At 46.1% G+C, this 15032-nt stretch overlaps 1 protein-coding gene across 2 annotated transcripts in view; it reads left to right on the top strand.

Moving 5' to 3' along the window:
• LOC138663206 (zinc finger protein 84-like) overlaps nucleotides 1-15032 on the top strand; it is a 52796-nt gene that overhangs the window by 19867 nt on the left and 17897 nt on the right. For both annotated transcript variants that reach the window (XM_069749365.1, XM_069749366.1), the window contains 5 exons: nucleotides 4855-5004; nucleotides 5134-5313; nucleotides 5396-5519; nucleotides 5599-5696; nucleotides 6551-6641. In XM_069749365.1, coding sequence (XP_069605466.1) covers nucleotides 4903-5004; nucleotides 5134-5313; nucleotides 5396-5519; nucleotides 5599-5696; nucleotides 6551-6641 — 595 coding nt within the window. In that variant the 5' untranslated portion in view covers nucleotides 4855-4902. The remainder of the gene's footprint in view (nucleotides 1-4854; nucleotides 5005-5133; nucleotides 5314-5395; nucleotides 5520-5598; nucleotides 5697-6550; nucleotides 6642-15032) is intronic.

The raw sequence follows: 15032 nt of genomic DNA, 5'->3' as shown, positions 1-15032 counted from the left end.
GGAAAATCCAAACTTAGCTTGACCAGAAGGTTCTAGGAGCAGGGAGCAGAGGTAACAAGACACACTGGATACATTGATAACCGGCGAGGAAATGCCAGCAAAGCCAGGTTAAATAGGAAACTCCCATATCCTGATGGAACAGGTGGAACCCAGAGACCCAGGAAAGACAAGTCACCCAGTACCATCAGTAACCACCAGAGGGAGCCCAAAAACAGAACTCACAACATATGATGTCTTGGTCTGAGTCTTTAACAAAGTCTCTTCAAGAAAGTGATTTGTCAGCAGAATTGGCGGAAATGTCATCTCAGATAGCTCTGGCTGGTAGTTATCTGATTAATGCATCTTTGGATGCTGCAGATTGTGCCTCTGCAGCGGCGGCTAATGCTATTGCTATTAGAAGGGCTCTCTGGCTAAGATCGTGGCGGGCTGACTCTACCTCTAAAAAATCGCTTACAACTCTTCCGTATCAGGGTGGTCGCTTGTTTGGTGAAAAACTGGACCAGCTGATTTCGGATTCCACAGGAGGGAAGAGTAAGTTTCTTCCTCAGCTGAGGATTAGACAGCCTTTTCGCCGCCAATTTCAAGCTCGTTTCAGACCCTTTGGCAATGCTAGATGGGCTCCAGCATCGAGTTCTGCTGCGCAGGGTCGACCCAATCAGGACCGAGACGTTCGGATCCCCTATTCGGCCAACCAGGGGGGTAGAATGCGTTCCCAGTCAACTAGATCCAGAGGATCTAGGGCTCAAAGGTTTTCGGCCAAGTGACTGGAGGCCTCCTCGGGGTTCCTCCAACAGAGTAGGCGGACGTCTACTTTTGTTTCACCAGGTCTGGCTTCAGGTAATCCACGACCGGTGGGTGGGGGAGCTCGTATCTTCAGGTTACAAGATAGAGCTGGTCCGTCTTCCTCCTCCCCGGTTCTTCCCATCCCGTCTTCCCAAGTCCGAGTCCCTCCGACAAGACCTGTACAACTCCATAGAGACCCTTCGTCTCAGCGGAGTAATTTCTCCTGTTCCAAGGGAAGAAAGGTTTCGGGGCTTTTATTCCAATCTTTTTGTAGTCCCCAAAAAGGACGGAACAGTAAGGCCTATTCTAGATCTAAAACTTTTAAACAGGTTTGTCCGCGTTCGTCACTTTCGGATGGAATCGCTCAGGTCTGTCATCGCCTCGCTAGAAAAGGGAGAGTTTTTGGCCTCAATAGACATTCAGGACGCCTATCTACATATCCCCATCTTTCCACCTCATCAAAGATTTCTCCGGTTTGCCTTAAACGATCTGCACTTCCAGTTCACGGCTTTACCCTTCGGGCTGGCCTCCGCCCCCAGGGTGTTCACAAAAGTTATGGCAACTGTATTGTCCATTCTACACTCCCGGGGCATAGTTGTCTTGCCTTATCTAGACGATCTACTGATCAAAGGGGCGACTTTTCAATCTTGCAGAGAAAATGTCGGCATCTCTCTGGACACCCTTTCTCGTCTAGGTTGGCTAATAAATTTAAGGAAGTCATCCCTTCAACCATCTCGGAGAATCTCATTTTTAGGCATGATCTTCGACACCTCTCAAGGCCTTTCAATTCTCCCCCAGGACAAGGTCCTCGCCCTTCGGCAGGAAGTGAGGAAGCTTCAACTACCGTACTCTCATACGATCCGGTCTTGCATGAGGGTGTTAGGAAAGATGGTTGCAAGTATAGAGGCAGTTCCTTTTGCGCAGCTCCATCTTCGTCCTCTCCAACAAGCGATCCTAGCAGTGTGGAACAGAAATCCTCTCTCCCTCAACTGCAGATTTCGGTTGTCTCTCCAGGTCAGGCAGTCCCTCTCTTGGTGGCTAAACAGCTCATCTCTACTCAGGGGGAAGCCCTTTCCCCCAACCAATTGGCTAGTGGTCTCAACAGATGCCAGTCTCCTGGGTTGGGGAGCAGTGTTCTTCCATCACACAGCTCAGGGGCTCTGGTCCCCTCAGGAATCGGCCCTCCCCATCAATCTCTTAGAGATCCGAGCAGTTCGGCTAGCCTTGCAACATTTCCACCATCTTCTGGCGGGTCGCCCTGTCCGAATTCAATCGGACAACGCCACAGCTGTGGCCTATATAAATCACCAGGGGGCACCCGCAGCAAGGCAGCCATGCGGGAAGTAAAACAGATTCTGGTCTGGGCAGAGAGAAATCACTCTGTGATTTCGGCAGTCCACCTTCCGGGCAAAGAGAACTGGGCGGCAGATTTCCTAAGCCGTCAGGGTCTAGCATCCGGGGAATGGTCTCTCCATCCCGAGGTATTTCTGCAGATATGCCATCGTTGGGGGACTCCAGACGTGGATCTTATGGCATCCAAGGGCAATGCCAAGGTACCCAGATTTGTCTCTCGGTACCGAGATCCTCAGGCTATCGCGGTAGATGCGCTAGTACTGTCTTGGAACCAATTTCACTTCCCTTATCTCTTCCCGCCTCTGGCTCTGCTCCCGAGAGTAATCAAGAAAATCAAGTCGGAGAGAGTTCCGGCTATTCTGATCGCTCCGGATTGGCCACGTCGGACTTGGTATGCAGACCTGGTGCAGCTTCTCGCCGGGGTTCCATGGCGGCTCCCCGATCGGCCAGATCTGCTTTCGCAAGGGCCGATCTACCACCAGAACTCAGGGGTCCTATGTTTGACGGCCTGGCCATTGAATCTTGGGTTTTAACTTGGGCAGGGTTCTCTCAAGAGGTAGCTAATACCATGATCAGTGCGCGTAAGACTGTTTCGGCCAGAATCTACCATCACACTTGGAAAGTTTTCCTTTCTTGGTGTAGAGAGCGCGGGCTGCCTCCTCTGCGTTTTTCCGTCCCTAACATTCTAACCTTTCTTCAAACAGGCCTGGATTCCGGGCTTGCGCCAAGTACTCTTAAACGGCAGATCTCGGCCTTATCTGTCTTTTTTCAGCGTAGGATTGCTACTCGTCATCAGGTCAAGACTTTTTTCCAGGGGGTTGCTCATAAGGTCCCTCCTTATAAGACTCCTTTGGATGCTTGGGACCTTAATTTGGTCTTAAGGGCTTTACAGGACGCTCCTTTTGAGCCTCTTCAGGATATTTCCTTGACTCTCCTGTCCTGGAAAGTTGTATTTTTAGTGGCCATAACCTCCATAAGGCGGGTTTCTGAGCTGGCAGCCCCCTCCTGTCGTTCTCCCTTTCTTCGTTTTCATCAGGACAAGGTAGTGCTCAGACCAGCACCGTCTTTTTTGCCGAAGGTTGTTTCCTCATTCCATATCAATGAGGATATTGTTCTGCCCTCTTTTTGTCCTGCGCCTACGCACCGTGTAGAAAAAGCTCTCCATACGTTGGATCTGGTGAGGGCACTGAGGAGGTACGTTTCCCGAACGGCTCCTTTTCGCCAGACAGATGCTCTGTTTGTCCTTCCGGAAGGTCGCAGGAAGGGTTGTGCGGCCTCAAAATCCACCCTGGCCAGGTGGATATGGGCGACCATTCAGGAGGCCTATCGCACCAAGCGCATGATGGTTCCGGCGGGAATCAAGGCTCATTCCACTAGAGCAGTGGGGGCTTCCTGGGCGATTCGGCACCAGGCCTCAGCAGAACAGGTTTGCAAAGCTGCAACCTGGTCTAGTCTGCATACTTTTGTCAAACATTATAATGTCCACTCCCAGATCTCTGCGGATGCAAGTCTGGGTAGAAGGATTCTTCAAGCGGCGGTGGCGCACTTATAGAGAATCATTATCCGAATATTTATCACTGGTTAGTTAATTTCCCTTCCTGGGACTGCTTTAGGACATCCCACAGTCCGGTGTCCCCCAATGAGGTGAAGGAGAAATAGGGATTTTTGTGTTACTCACCGTAAAATCCTTTTCTCCGAGACGCTCATTGGGGGACACATCTCCCTCCCTGGTAGCCTGTTGGCTGCTTTGGCTGTATCTGTTTTTGTTAGTCAGTAGGATCTTTTCTAGACATAAGTTTTCTGTATTTATGCTGTTATATCATTTTTTGTGTTTTGTTCTCCTACTGCTTTTGCACCAAACTGGAGTCTCTGGTAGCCAGTGTCAGGGTGTATACAATGGAGGAGGAGCTAACTTTTTGTCACGTTTACTTAGTGTCAGCCTCCTGGCGGCAGAAGCATACACCCTACAGTCCTGTGTCCCCCAATGAGCGTCTCGGAGAAAAGGATTTTACGGTGAGTAACACAAAAATCCCTATTTTTCATGTCACGTGTAATGAATATCTCCTGCAGTATTGCTAATGCCGATTCCAGGGTCGGTACATGAGATGAGAATTAGCGTTATGGAAGATGAGTCTATGAGAAACGTATTCAGCTGCCGACTCTGAGGGAGAAACTGCTTGTTGTCTGTGGCCTAAATATATAGGTTTTATTAGTAGATGTAAAGAAAGAAAACTAAATACGGTAAAATAATAAATCTCCTCATATGTTTCCCTTATTATCTCCAGTAATTGCATTACACCTTATTATTCTGAATCTGCACCGTACTATTGATCTGTCTGCACACCCTCCATGCACACGATAACTGCACTTGATGTTTGACTATTGCATTTAAACACACGGGCTGATGACCGGATCATGCAGCTTTATGTGAAAATCCCTATTTATTATAATTGCCAGACCTGAAATAACAAGCACTTTTCACCTATTGTGTCCCCCCATTTCCTTGAAGATTGTAAGCTTGCGAACAGGGACCTCACCCCTAATGTCACTGTTTAAATTGTCTTAACTTGTATTGAATTTATTGTCTGTACATGTCCCCGCTTAATTGTAATGTGCTTCGGAATATGTTGGCGCTATATAAATAAAAATTAATATTATAATATTATTATTACACAGGACTTTTATGATGTTACATCGGCTCATCTTCTTCTCATTCAGGTCTCTACAATATTGGATCCTCTCAGTGATGATCTTCTCTAAAAGAAAATGTTCCTGATTTACCCATCAAAGATGGATATGGACAAAGAAAAGATGGCAGAAAAAATATTACACCTCACCCTAGAGATCCTCTTCCGGCTTACTGGAGAGGTGAGAGATTCTGATGATGTCACATTACATCATTCTTATCTATGGCAATAACAGATGGACAGAACTGGAGAGGTGAGGACTCTGGAAATGTCTGTAATGAGATTTATTAATGTGTCTCTCCATTATCAGGATTACACAGTAGTGAAGAAGACCTCTAGTGAGCGCTGTCAGGACCCTGTGTCTGAGGGATGGGGAAGACCCCTGAGTCCAATCACGGGGCCTCCACCTCACCCCCTGATCCATGACGACATCAATGACCGGAAGATCCTAGAACTCACCTACAAGATGATTGAGCTGCTGACTGGAGAGGTGACACTGCTGGGAATGCTGGGACATTATACAGTAACACTATGATGGGATCGGGGGATGATGGTATCATTGTATGTGTCAGGTTCCTATAAGGTGTCAGGATGTCGCTGTCTATTTCTCCATGGAGGAGTGGGAGTATTTAGAAGGACACAGAGATCTATACAAGAATGTCATAATGGAGGTTCCCCAGCCCCTCACATCTCCAGGTAATAGGACTAAATACACACGGCCTATAATTATCTGTATGTAAAGAATGAATTCAGTCCCTGTATGTGTTTCCTCCAGATCTATCCAGTAAGAGGACAACACCAGAGAGATGTCCCAGTCCTCTTCTTCCACAGAACTGTAACCAAGAAGATCCCAGTGTTCCTCAGGATCATGAGGTAGATGGAGAGAAGGTGTCAGGAGTTCTCCTGTATGATGTGTAGACGCTGGTGAAGGTCTTGTGCTCAGTCTTGTGTTTTATCCACCAGTATTATATGCTTTATACAGCCCCCCTACCCTACCTAACCCCCCCCCCCCCCCGGTTAACCCCCCTTATTGAGAATTTGGTTAAAAAATTATTCCATTTGTTAGATCTTTGTTAGATCTGGTTTGATCAACCAAAACTAACGTTAGATCTCCCCTACAAAATGAGATATTTATGATCTTTTTCAGGGGGGCTAACCCCTAGCTAACCCCCCCTACTTTGAAATTTGCTGTTTTTTGGATGGATTCAGATAGATATTCGTTAGATCCGTTTGAGCAGTGGTTTTTGCTGATCAAACCGGATCTAACGAATATCTTTCAGAATCCATCCAAAAAATTACAAATTTCAAAGTAGGGGGGACTAACCCATAGCTAACCCCCCACCTGACACCCCCAATATCTCGGGAACGAAAGGAGATCTAACGTTAATTTTGCTGATCAAACCGGATCTAACAAATATCTATCAGAATCCATCTAAAAAACAGCAAATTTCAAAGTAGGGGGTTAGCTACGGGTTAGCCCCCGTGAAAAAGATCGTAAATATCTCATTTTGTAGGGGAGATCTAACGTTAGTTTTGGTTGATCAAACCGGATCTAACAAAGATCTAACAAATGGAATAATTTTTTACCCAAATTCTCAATAAGGGGGGGCTAACCCGGGGGTGGTGTTTTATACTTATGTAATGATAACGGTGGACATGGCAGGATTAGAGCTAATCTTAGATGTGACTTCTCCATCTTTCGGTGACTTTTATAATATTTGTTTCAGGGTGAAGATCTGACTCATATTGATACTACAGAGACCTATGTGAGGGGTGATGAGCGGTGTAAAGAGGAGATTCCTACATATGACTACCCAGGTGAGGAGTAACCACTAGATGCAGAGAAGTTACAGATTTTTCTCAGTCACCGGCTGTGGCTGCTTTATCGGAGGTGTAGTCCGGCCGTATTACTATGATCACCATTTTGCCTCTAGACCACAACATTCTCCTCCACCCAAAACTGTTCAAATGAACTATAGAACTTACAACCTGGAGGATCCACATACCCCTGGTATTAGTGTGAGGGTTATCCCTTAAAGCGAGATCTATATGATTGCTTGTACCTGACCCAATATAGGCCAAGTACATGCTTAAAGAGTCACACCGAACACAGAGTTAGATGTATATTCCTTTCTCAGCAAAGGCTTGCACACAACTGAAGTTTATTCTCAAGACAAAGAGACAGGAAAAGGGTGTCACACAATCTTCTGAGTAACCAGTGTCAGTCTATGATAGGTCCATTTCAACTTCACTTCCATATATGGTATCCAGTATCTTAGCTTCTGCATTCCAAGGATTCCTTCCAGGGTGTTGTCTGAACACACAGACGCCATCTTGGTACACCATATCTGAACTGACTTATATAAGGTTTAATAATTGATTTCATTAATCATTCTCTCCTTCACATTAGAATATGCAGATCGTTACCTGCCCAGATCTATAAACTATAAAGCCAAATGACAGAGTATATAGAATGTGCTGACAAGATAGAAAATCACTTGAAGAAAAATATTATGATGGGACTGTAAGAGAAAGCGGAGGGTAATGATGCTATTGGCTTCCTAAAACCCTGAGATCTTATTGGATGAATCTCCCTTCTCTCCCTTCTGTGCTGCTGAATGTGCTCATATGGTCCCTACATAACCAGGTCCAGTCTTTCTGGCCAAACTTCTCTTTTTTGATCGACAACATTAACCCCTTCATGACCTTGGGATTTTTTGTTTTTCCGTGTTCGTTTTTCGCTCCCCTCCTTTCCAGAGCCATAACTTTTTTATTTTTCCGTCAATTTGGCCATGTAAGGGCTTATTTTTTGCGGGACGAGTTGTACTTTTGAACGACATCATTGGTTTTAGCATGTCGTGTACTAGAAAACGGGAAAAAAATTCCAAGTGCGGTGAAATTGCAAAAAAAGTGCAGTCCCACACTTGTTTTTTGTTTGGCTTTTTTGCTAGGTTCACTAAATGCTAAAAATGACCTGACATTATGATTCTCCAGGTCAGTCCGAGTTCATAGACACCAAACATGACTAGGTTATTTTTTACCTAAGTTGTGAAAAAAATTCCAAACTTTGCTAAAAAAAAAAAAAAAATTGCGCCATTTTCCGATACTCGTAGCGTCTCCATTTTTCGTGATCTGGGGTCGGTTGAGGGCTTATTTTTGCGTGCCAAGATGACATTTTTAATGATAGCATTTCGGTGCAGATACGTTCTTTTGATCGCCCGTTATTGCATTTTAATGCAATGTCGCGGCGACCAAAAAAACGTAAGTCTGGCGTTTCAAATTTTTTTCCCGCTACGATGTTTAGCGATCAGGTTAATGCTTTTTTTTAATTGATAGATCGGGCGATTCTGAGTGCGGCGATACCAATTATGTGCAGATTTTATATTTTTTTTATTGATTTATTTTTATTGGGGCGAAAGGGGGGTGATTTAAACTTTTATATTTTTTTTATTTTTTTAACATTTTTTTCAACTTTTTTTTTTTTTACTTTTGCCATGCTTCAATAGCCTCCATGGGAGGCTAAAAGCAGGCACAACGTGATCGGCTCTGCTACATGGCAGCGATCTGCTGATCGCTGCTATGTAGCAGAAATGCAGGTGTGCTGTGAGCGCCGACCACAGGGTGGCGCTCACAGCTACCGGCGATCTGTAACCATAGAGGTCTCTAGGACCTCTATGGTTACAATGGAGACGCATCGCCGACCCCTGATCATGTGACGGGGGTCGGCGATGACGTCATTTCCGGCCGCCCGGCCGGAAGCGGTAGTTAAATGCCGCTGTCTGCGTTTGACAGCGGCATTTAACTAGTTAATAGGTGCGGGCAGATCGCGATTCTGCCCGCGCCTATTACGGGCACATGTCAGCTGTTCAAAACAGCTGACATGTCCCGACTTTGATGCGGGCTAACCACGGAGCCCTGCATCAAAGCAGGGGATCTGACCTCGGACGTACTATCATGTCCGAGGTCAGAAAAGGGTTAAATGTGCAGTGAGGCCAAGTGTGAATTTCTGTACAATAACAACAGTTTCCCTTTATCCTGACTTTTCAATTTGTATTAACCCCTTTATCCCATATGACGTACTATCCCGTCCAGGTGACCTGGGACTTAATTCCCAGTGACGGGATAGTACGTCATAGTGTTTAATGCGACATCGCGACTTAAGTCGCGGTGATCGCATTAAATTTCCGGCGCCATCTTACCTGGAGGAAGATGGCGCCGACATCCCCGGGCATGGCTTTGCCCCCCAGGCCTCTGGATCGCTGTGATTGGCTGTTCAATTCTGAACAGCCAATCACAGCGTTCCTCATTGTTTCAGCCAATCGGAGCGGCTGAAACAATGAGGTCGCAGGCTAGGATCGAGTACCGATGTACTCGATCCTAGGGCCGGTGCCTGGCAACGCCAGGCACCGGCAAAAACCCCCCGGATTGGCGCGATCGCCGATCGTATCGATCGCGCCAATCGCAGGGCACAGTGGCGGTATTACCGCCGCTGTGCCCTGCTGTACTGGCCTGGATCGGTGCTGCTCACCCCGCGCGCATCTAACCCGTGCTTTCCTTTTTTTTCCCCCACATCTCCGTGCGCTCACCCCGCCGCGTCTAACCCGTGCTTTCCTTTTTTTTTTTTTCCCACATCTCCGTGCGCTCACCCCGTGCGCATCTAACCCGTGCTTTCCTTTTTTTTTCCCCCACATCTCCGTGCGCTCACCCCACCGCGTCTAACCCGTGCTTTCCTTTTTTTTTTTTTGTCTCCCACATCTCCGTGCGCTCACCCCGCGCGCATCTAACCCGTGCTTTCCTTTTTTTTCCCCCACATCTCCGTGCGCTCAGCCCACCGCATCTAACCCGTGCTTTCCTTTTTTTTTTTTTTTCTCACATCCCTGTGCACGCACCCAGCAGCCGCTGAACTTTGGTAAATGACGCGGTTCATTTATCAGAGCTCTCGTGCCTGCGGGTTTTTTTTCACATCCCCGTTCACACACCCAGCAGCCGCCAAACTTTGGTAAGTGACGCGGTTCACTTATCAGAGCTAGGGCCTGCTGTTTTATACTTTTCTTTCACAGGTATTTTTTTTTCCTTTAGCTTTTTCTTTTCAGAGTAGTTTGCACCAAGCACTATCCCCCAACACTTACACATAGTTACCAATAAAGTACACTCAAGCACCACACTTACAAAAAAAATGTCCCGCTCGTCCCGTTCGTCCCAACAGCGCTATTCAGTGGAGGAGGCATATGCTTTCCTTGCCTCCGACACTGATAGCGAGGGAGAGGATCCCACTTTTCTTTATTTTTCTGATTCTTCCTCATCCTCTTCCCACTCCTCATCTTCCTCCTCCGGCCCTGCGGAACCGCCACGCAGACGCTGCAGGACAGAAGATGAGGCTAGGCCCACCATTGCTGAAGACGAACCAGCAAACCCCACTGCGGATCCCATATGGACCAGGCCCCCCGAAAATTACGAGCCACTGATTCCTGATTTTGTGGCAGAATCAGGAATCAAGTTTGACACCACCGGCCTCACAGAACTAGACTTTTTCAAAGTCTTTTTCTCTGAGGCTTTCGTCAACCTCATGGTGGTGCAAACTAATCTGTATGCTCGGCAATTTTTGGACCAAAACTCGGGTTCATCATATTCTAACTGGTCTCCTGTAGACGCAGTTGAAATGATGCAGTTTTGGGGCCTGGTCCTCCATATGGGGATTCTGAAAAAGCCTGAACTTCGGCAATATTGGAGTGTGGATATTTTATATAACACTCCAGTATTCAGAATGGTCATGACCCGGACGCGTTTTGAGGCCATCCATAAATTCCTGCATTATTCCGATAATGCACGGTGTCCCGCACGAGATGACCCCAACTTTGACCGTCTGTTCAAAGTTCGGCCGGTCATCGAACACTTCAACAAAAAGTTTGCAGAAGTGTACGTGCCTCAAAGGGACATCTGCGTGGATGAGTCCTTAATTCATTTTAAGGGGCGGCTCGGATTCCGTCAATACCTGCCCAGCAAGAGGGCCAGGTACGGAATCAAACTCTACAAGCTGTGTGAGAGTACCTCAGGGTACACCCACAGTTTTAGTCTACGAGGGGAAGGACAGCAGGATTGAACCGCCTGAGTGTCCCCCTGTCCTGGGAGTGAGTGGGAAAATAGTGTGGGATTTGGTGCACCCACTGCTGGATAAAGGTTATCACCTCTATACCGATAACTTTTATTCCAGCATCCCACTCTACAAATCTCTCTTTGCGCGAGGTACCGCAGCCTGCGGTACTGTCCGCAAAAATCAGAGAGGCCTCCCAAAGACGCTACTTGGGCAGATTCTCAGAAAAGGTGAGAGCAAAGCCCAATGTAGCGACCACCTGCTGGTTGTCAAGTACAAGGACAAAAGGGATGTCCTTCTCTTGACCACCATACACGGTGATGGCAGCGCCCTCAGCACTGTTCGGGGTACCTCTGCCCCGGTCTTCAAACCGGACTGTGTACTTGGGTACAACAAAAACATGGGGGGCGTTGATCTCTCCGATCAACTCCTCCAACCGTACAGTGCTTTGAGAAAGGCCAGGGTGTGGTACAAAAAGCTGTCCGTGCACATCGTACAAATGGCAATGCTCAACGCTTTCCTGCTGTCACGATGTGCACGCAACACCGATACGTCGTACCTTCATTTCCAAGAGGTAGTGGTTAAGGCCCTGATGTTTGGCACGAGGGAAGGAGCGGGCCCCAGTACTTCTGGAACTGAAGGTGCACGTATCGTACCAGGCCAGCATTTTCCTGGGGTGGTCCCGCCAACTGAAAAAAAAGGTAAGCCGCAAAAAAGGTGCCGAGTGTGCTACAAAAGAGGAATTCGAAGGGACACCATCTATCAATGCGACACCTGCCCCGACAAACCTGGCCTGTGTATGAAGGATTGCTTTAAATTGTACCACACCTCCATGCACTACTAATTTACTTTCCAGGAAATAGAATAATTCCAAAGTTGGCACATCTACGTAGGTTCTCTGGGGGTCTACTTTCCAAAATGTTGTCACTTGTGGGTTTTTTTCCTGTTTAGGCACATCAGGGGCTCTGCAAACGGAACATGACGCCCGCAGACGATTCCATCAAAGTCTGCTTTCAAAAACGTCAGTACTTCCCTTTTAGAGCCCCAACGTGTGCCCAAACAGTTTTTTCCCACATGTGGGGTACCAGCGTACTCAGGGCAAATTGGACAACAACTTTTGTGGTCCAATTTCTCCTGTTACCCTTGGGAAATTAAAAAATTGGGGACTAAAAGATCATTTTTGTGGGCAAAAAATAGGATTTTTTATTTTCACGCCCGGGCGTTATAAACTTTAGTGAAACACTTGGGGGTTCAAAGTTGTCACCACACATCTAGACAAGTTCCTTAGGGGGTCTAGTTTCCAAATTGGGGTCACTTGTGGGGGGTTTCCACTGTTTAGGCACATCAGGGGCTCGTCAAACGGAACGTGACGGCCGCAGACGATTCCATCAAAGCCTGCATTCCAAAACGTCACTACTTCCCTTCCGAGCCCTGACGTGTGCCCAAACAGTAGTTTTCTCCCACATATGGGGTACCAGCCTACTCAGGACAAATTGGACAACAACTTTTGTGGTCCAATTTCTCCTGTTACCCTTGGGAAATTAAAAAATTGGGGACTAAAAGATCATTTTTGTGGGCAAAAAATAGGATTTTTTATTTTCACGCCCGGGCGGTATAAACTTCTGTGAAGCACTTGGGGGATAAAAGTGCTCACCACACATCTAGATAAGTTCCTTAGGGGGTCTAGTTTCCAAAATGGGGTCACTTGTGGGGGGTTTCCACTGTTTAGGCACATCAGGGGCTCACCAAACGCGACGTGGCGTCCGATCTCAATTCCAGCTAATTTTAGCTTGAAAAAGTCTTATGGCGCTCCTTCCCTTCTGAGCCCTGCCATGCGCCCAAACAGTGGTTCCCCCCCACATATGGGGTATTGTCTTACTCAGGACAAATTGGACTACAACTTTTATGGTCCAATTTCTTCAGTTACCCTTGTGAAAATAAAAAATTGGGGACTAAACGATCATGTTTGTGGAAAAAATACGTTTTTTTATTTTTACGCACGGGCGGTATAAACTTCTGTGAAGCACTTGGGGGATAAAAGTGCTCACCACACATCTAGATAAGTTCCTTAGGGGGTCTAGTTTCCAAAATGGGGTCACTTGTGGGGGGTTTCCACTGTTTAGGCACATCAGGGGCTCACCAAACGCGACGTGGCGTCCGATCTCAATTCCAGCTAATTTTAGCTTGAAAAAGTCTTATGGCGCTCCTTCCCTTCTGAGCCCTGCCATGCGCCCAAACAGTGGTTCCCCCCACATATGGGGTATCAGCGTATTCAGGACAAATTGGACAACAACTTTTGCAGTCCAATTTCTCCTGTTACCTTTGGGAAAATAAAAAAATTGTTGCTAAAAGATCGTTTTCATGACTAAAAAGTTACATTTTCATTTTTTCTTTCAACATTGCTTTAGCTCTCATGAAGCACCAGAAGGGTTAATAAACTTCTTGAATGTGGTTTTGATCAGCTTGAGGGGTGCAGTTTTTAGAATGGTGTCACTTTTGGGTATTTTTTGCTATATAGACCCCTAAATGTGACTTCAAATGTGAGGTGGTCCCTAAAAAAAATGGTTTTGTAAATTTTGTTGTAAAAATGAGAAATTGCTGGTCAACTTTTAACCCTTATAACTCCCTAACAAAAAAAAATTTGTTTCCAAAATTGTGCTGATGTAAAGTAGACATGTGGGAAATGTTAATTATTAAGTTTTTTGCGTGACATATTTCTGTGATTTAAGGGCATAAAAATTCAAATTTGGAAAATTGCAAAATTTTCAAAATTTTCGCCAAATTTCCATTTTTTTTCACAAATAAACGCAGGTAATATCAAAGAAATTTTAGCACTATCATGAAGTACAATATGTCACGAGAAAACAATGTCAAAATCGCCAAGATCCGTTGAAGCGTTCCAGAGTTATAACCTCATAAAGGGACAGTGGTCAGAATTGTAAAAATTGGCCCGGTCATTAACGTGCAAACCACCCCCGGGGCTTAAGGGGTTAAAACCAACTAACTTCAGGAGGATTGTGATAAACTACATAAAACACATCAAACCTGTGCTATGTTATATCTCTGAGCTGTGTGTGGCTGATGGCTGTAATATACATTTATTCACACCTGCAGGAGATGTGTTGGCTTGAGCCCTGGTTTCATGGATTCACTCCACATCATAAATTACATTATGTTTTTGATCCTAAGAAATTCACATTACTGCACAATCTCTCCTGAAATGGGGAGCAATATTGTTTTCTCTAATCTTCTGCTCAGGATTCATATTAGCTCCAATGGTTCACCGTAAATGAATGCAATTCTGCTTTACTGTTGTTTAATCCGTATTTGTAGTTTTCAGTTAATGAGATTCTCGTGCTCTGGGGCGGGCTGTGGGCGGGGCTTTATGTGGTGCTGTGATTATATTCATCTGTGTTGGCTTATGACAGGTTGCTGATCCGTCACTGACCTGTCCCCTCATTTTTACATAATGAATATAATAGTGTTGATATTATTGTTGATAATGCCTATATTGTGGCTATTGGGAGGCTTAGAAAAAAAATTACATCCAGCAAAATGACACCAGCGGTGCCTGTCCAGTAGCATCTATCTCTTACATATAGATGCTACTGCTCAGGCGCCAACATCACCGGTGTCATTTTGCTGGATTTTATTTTTTTTCTAAGCTTAAGCTTAGCACTATCTTCTCTGCTTTCCATCTCACAAGGAATGCCTTTCTCATCTCCCTTTAACACCATTACATGGATCTGGACTTACACTGGGACCCCTAGGCTTGGACCATGGGGTTACCTGCTATTCTGTGGTATTACCGTATTTTTCTGACCATAAGACGCACTTTTTTCCTCCAAATTTGAGAGGAAAGTGTGGGTGCGTCTTATGGTAGGGATGTAACGTGGGGAGGGGGCAGCAGCGAGTGGGATTGCACTGGGAGGCAGGAGGCAGAAAAATGTCCCTGCCGGATTCAGGAATCAGCGCTGGGGAAACCACATGGTCCCGATCATTAAAGTGCAGTGGGGTAGATGGCAAGTAAAATAGTCAGGTAGCTGGGTCAGAACCAGAAGGACAGAATACAGAATCAGAAGACACAAGAGTAGTCAGTAATCGGGCCTCGGTCACAA

The sequence above is a fragment of the Ranitomeya imitator genome, chromosome 2, assembly GCF_032444005.1.
Source record: "Ranitomeya imitator isolate aRanImi1 chromosome 2, aRanImi1.pri, whole genome shotgun sequence".
NCBI lineage: Eukaryota > Metazoa > Chordata > Amphibia > Anura > Dendrobatidae > Ranitomeya > Ranitomeya imitator.
Note: the sequence above shows the minus strand (reverse complement) of the source record. Positions and strands in the feature narration are given on the sequence as shown.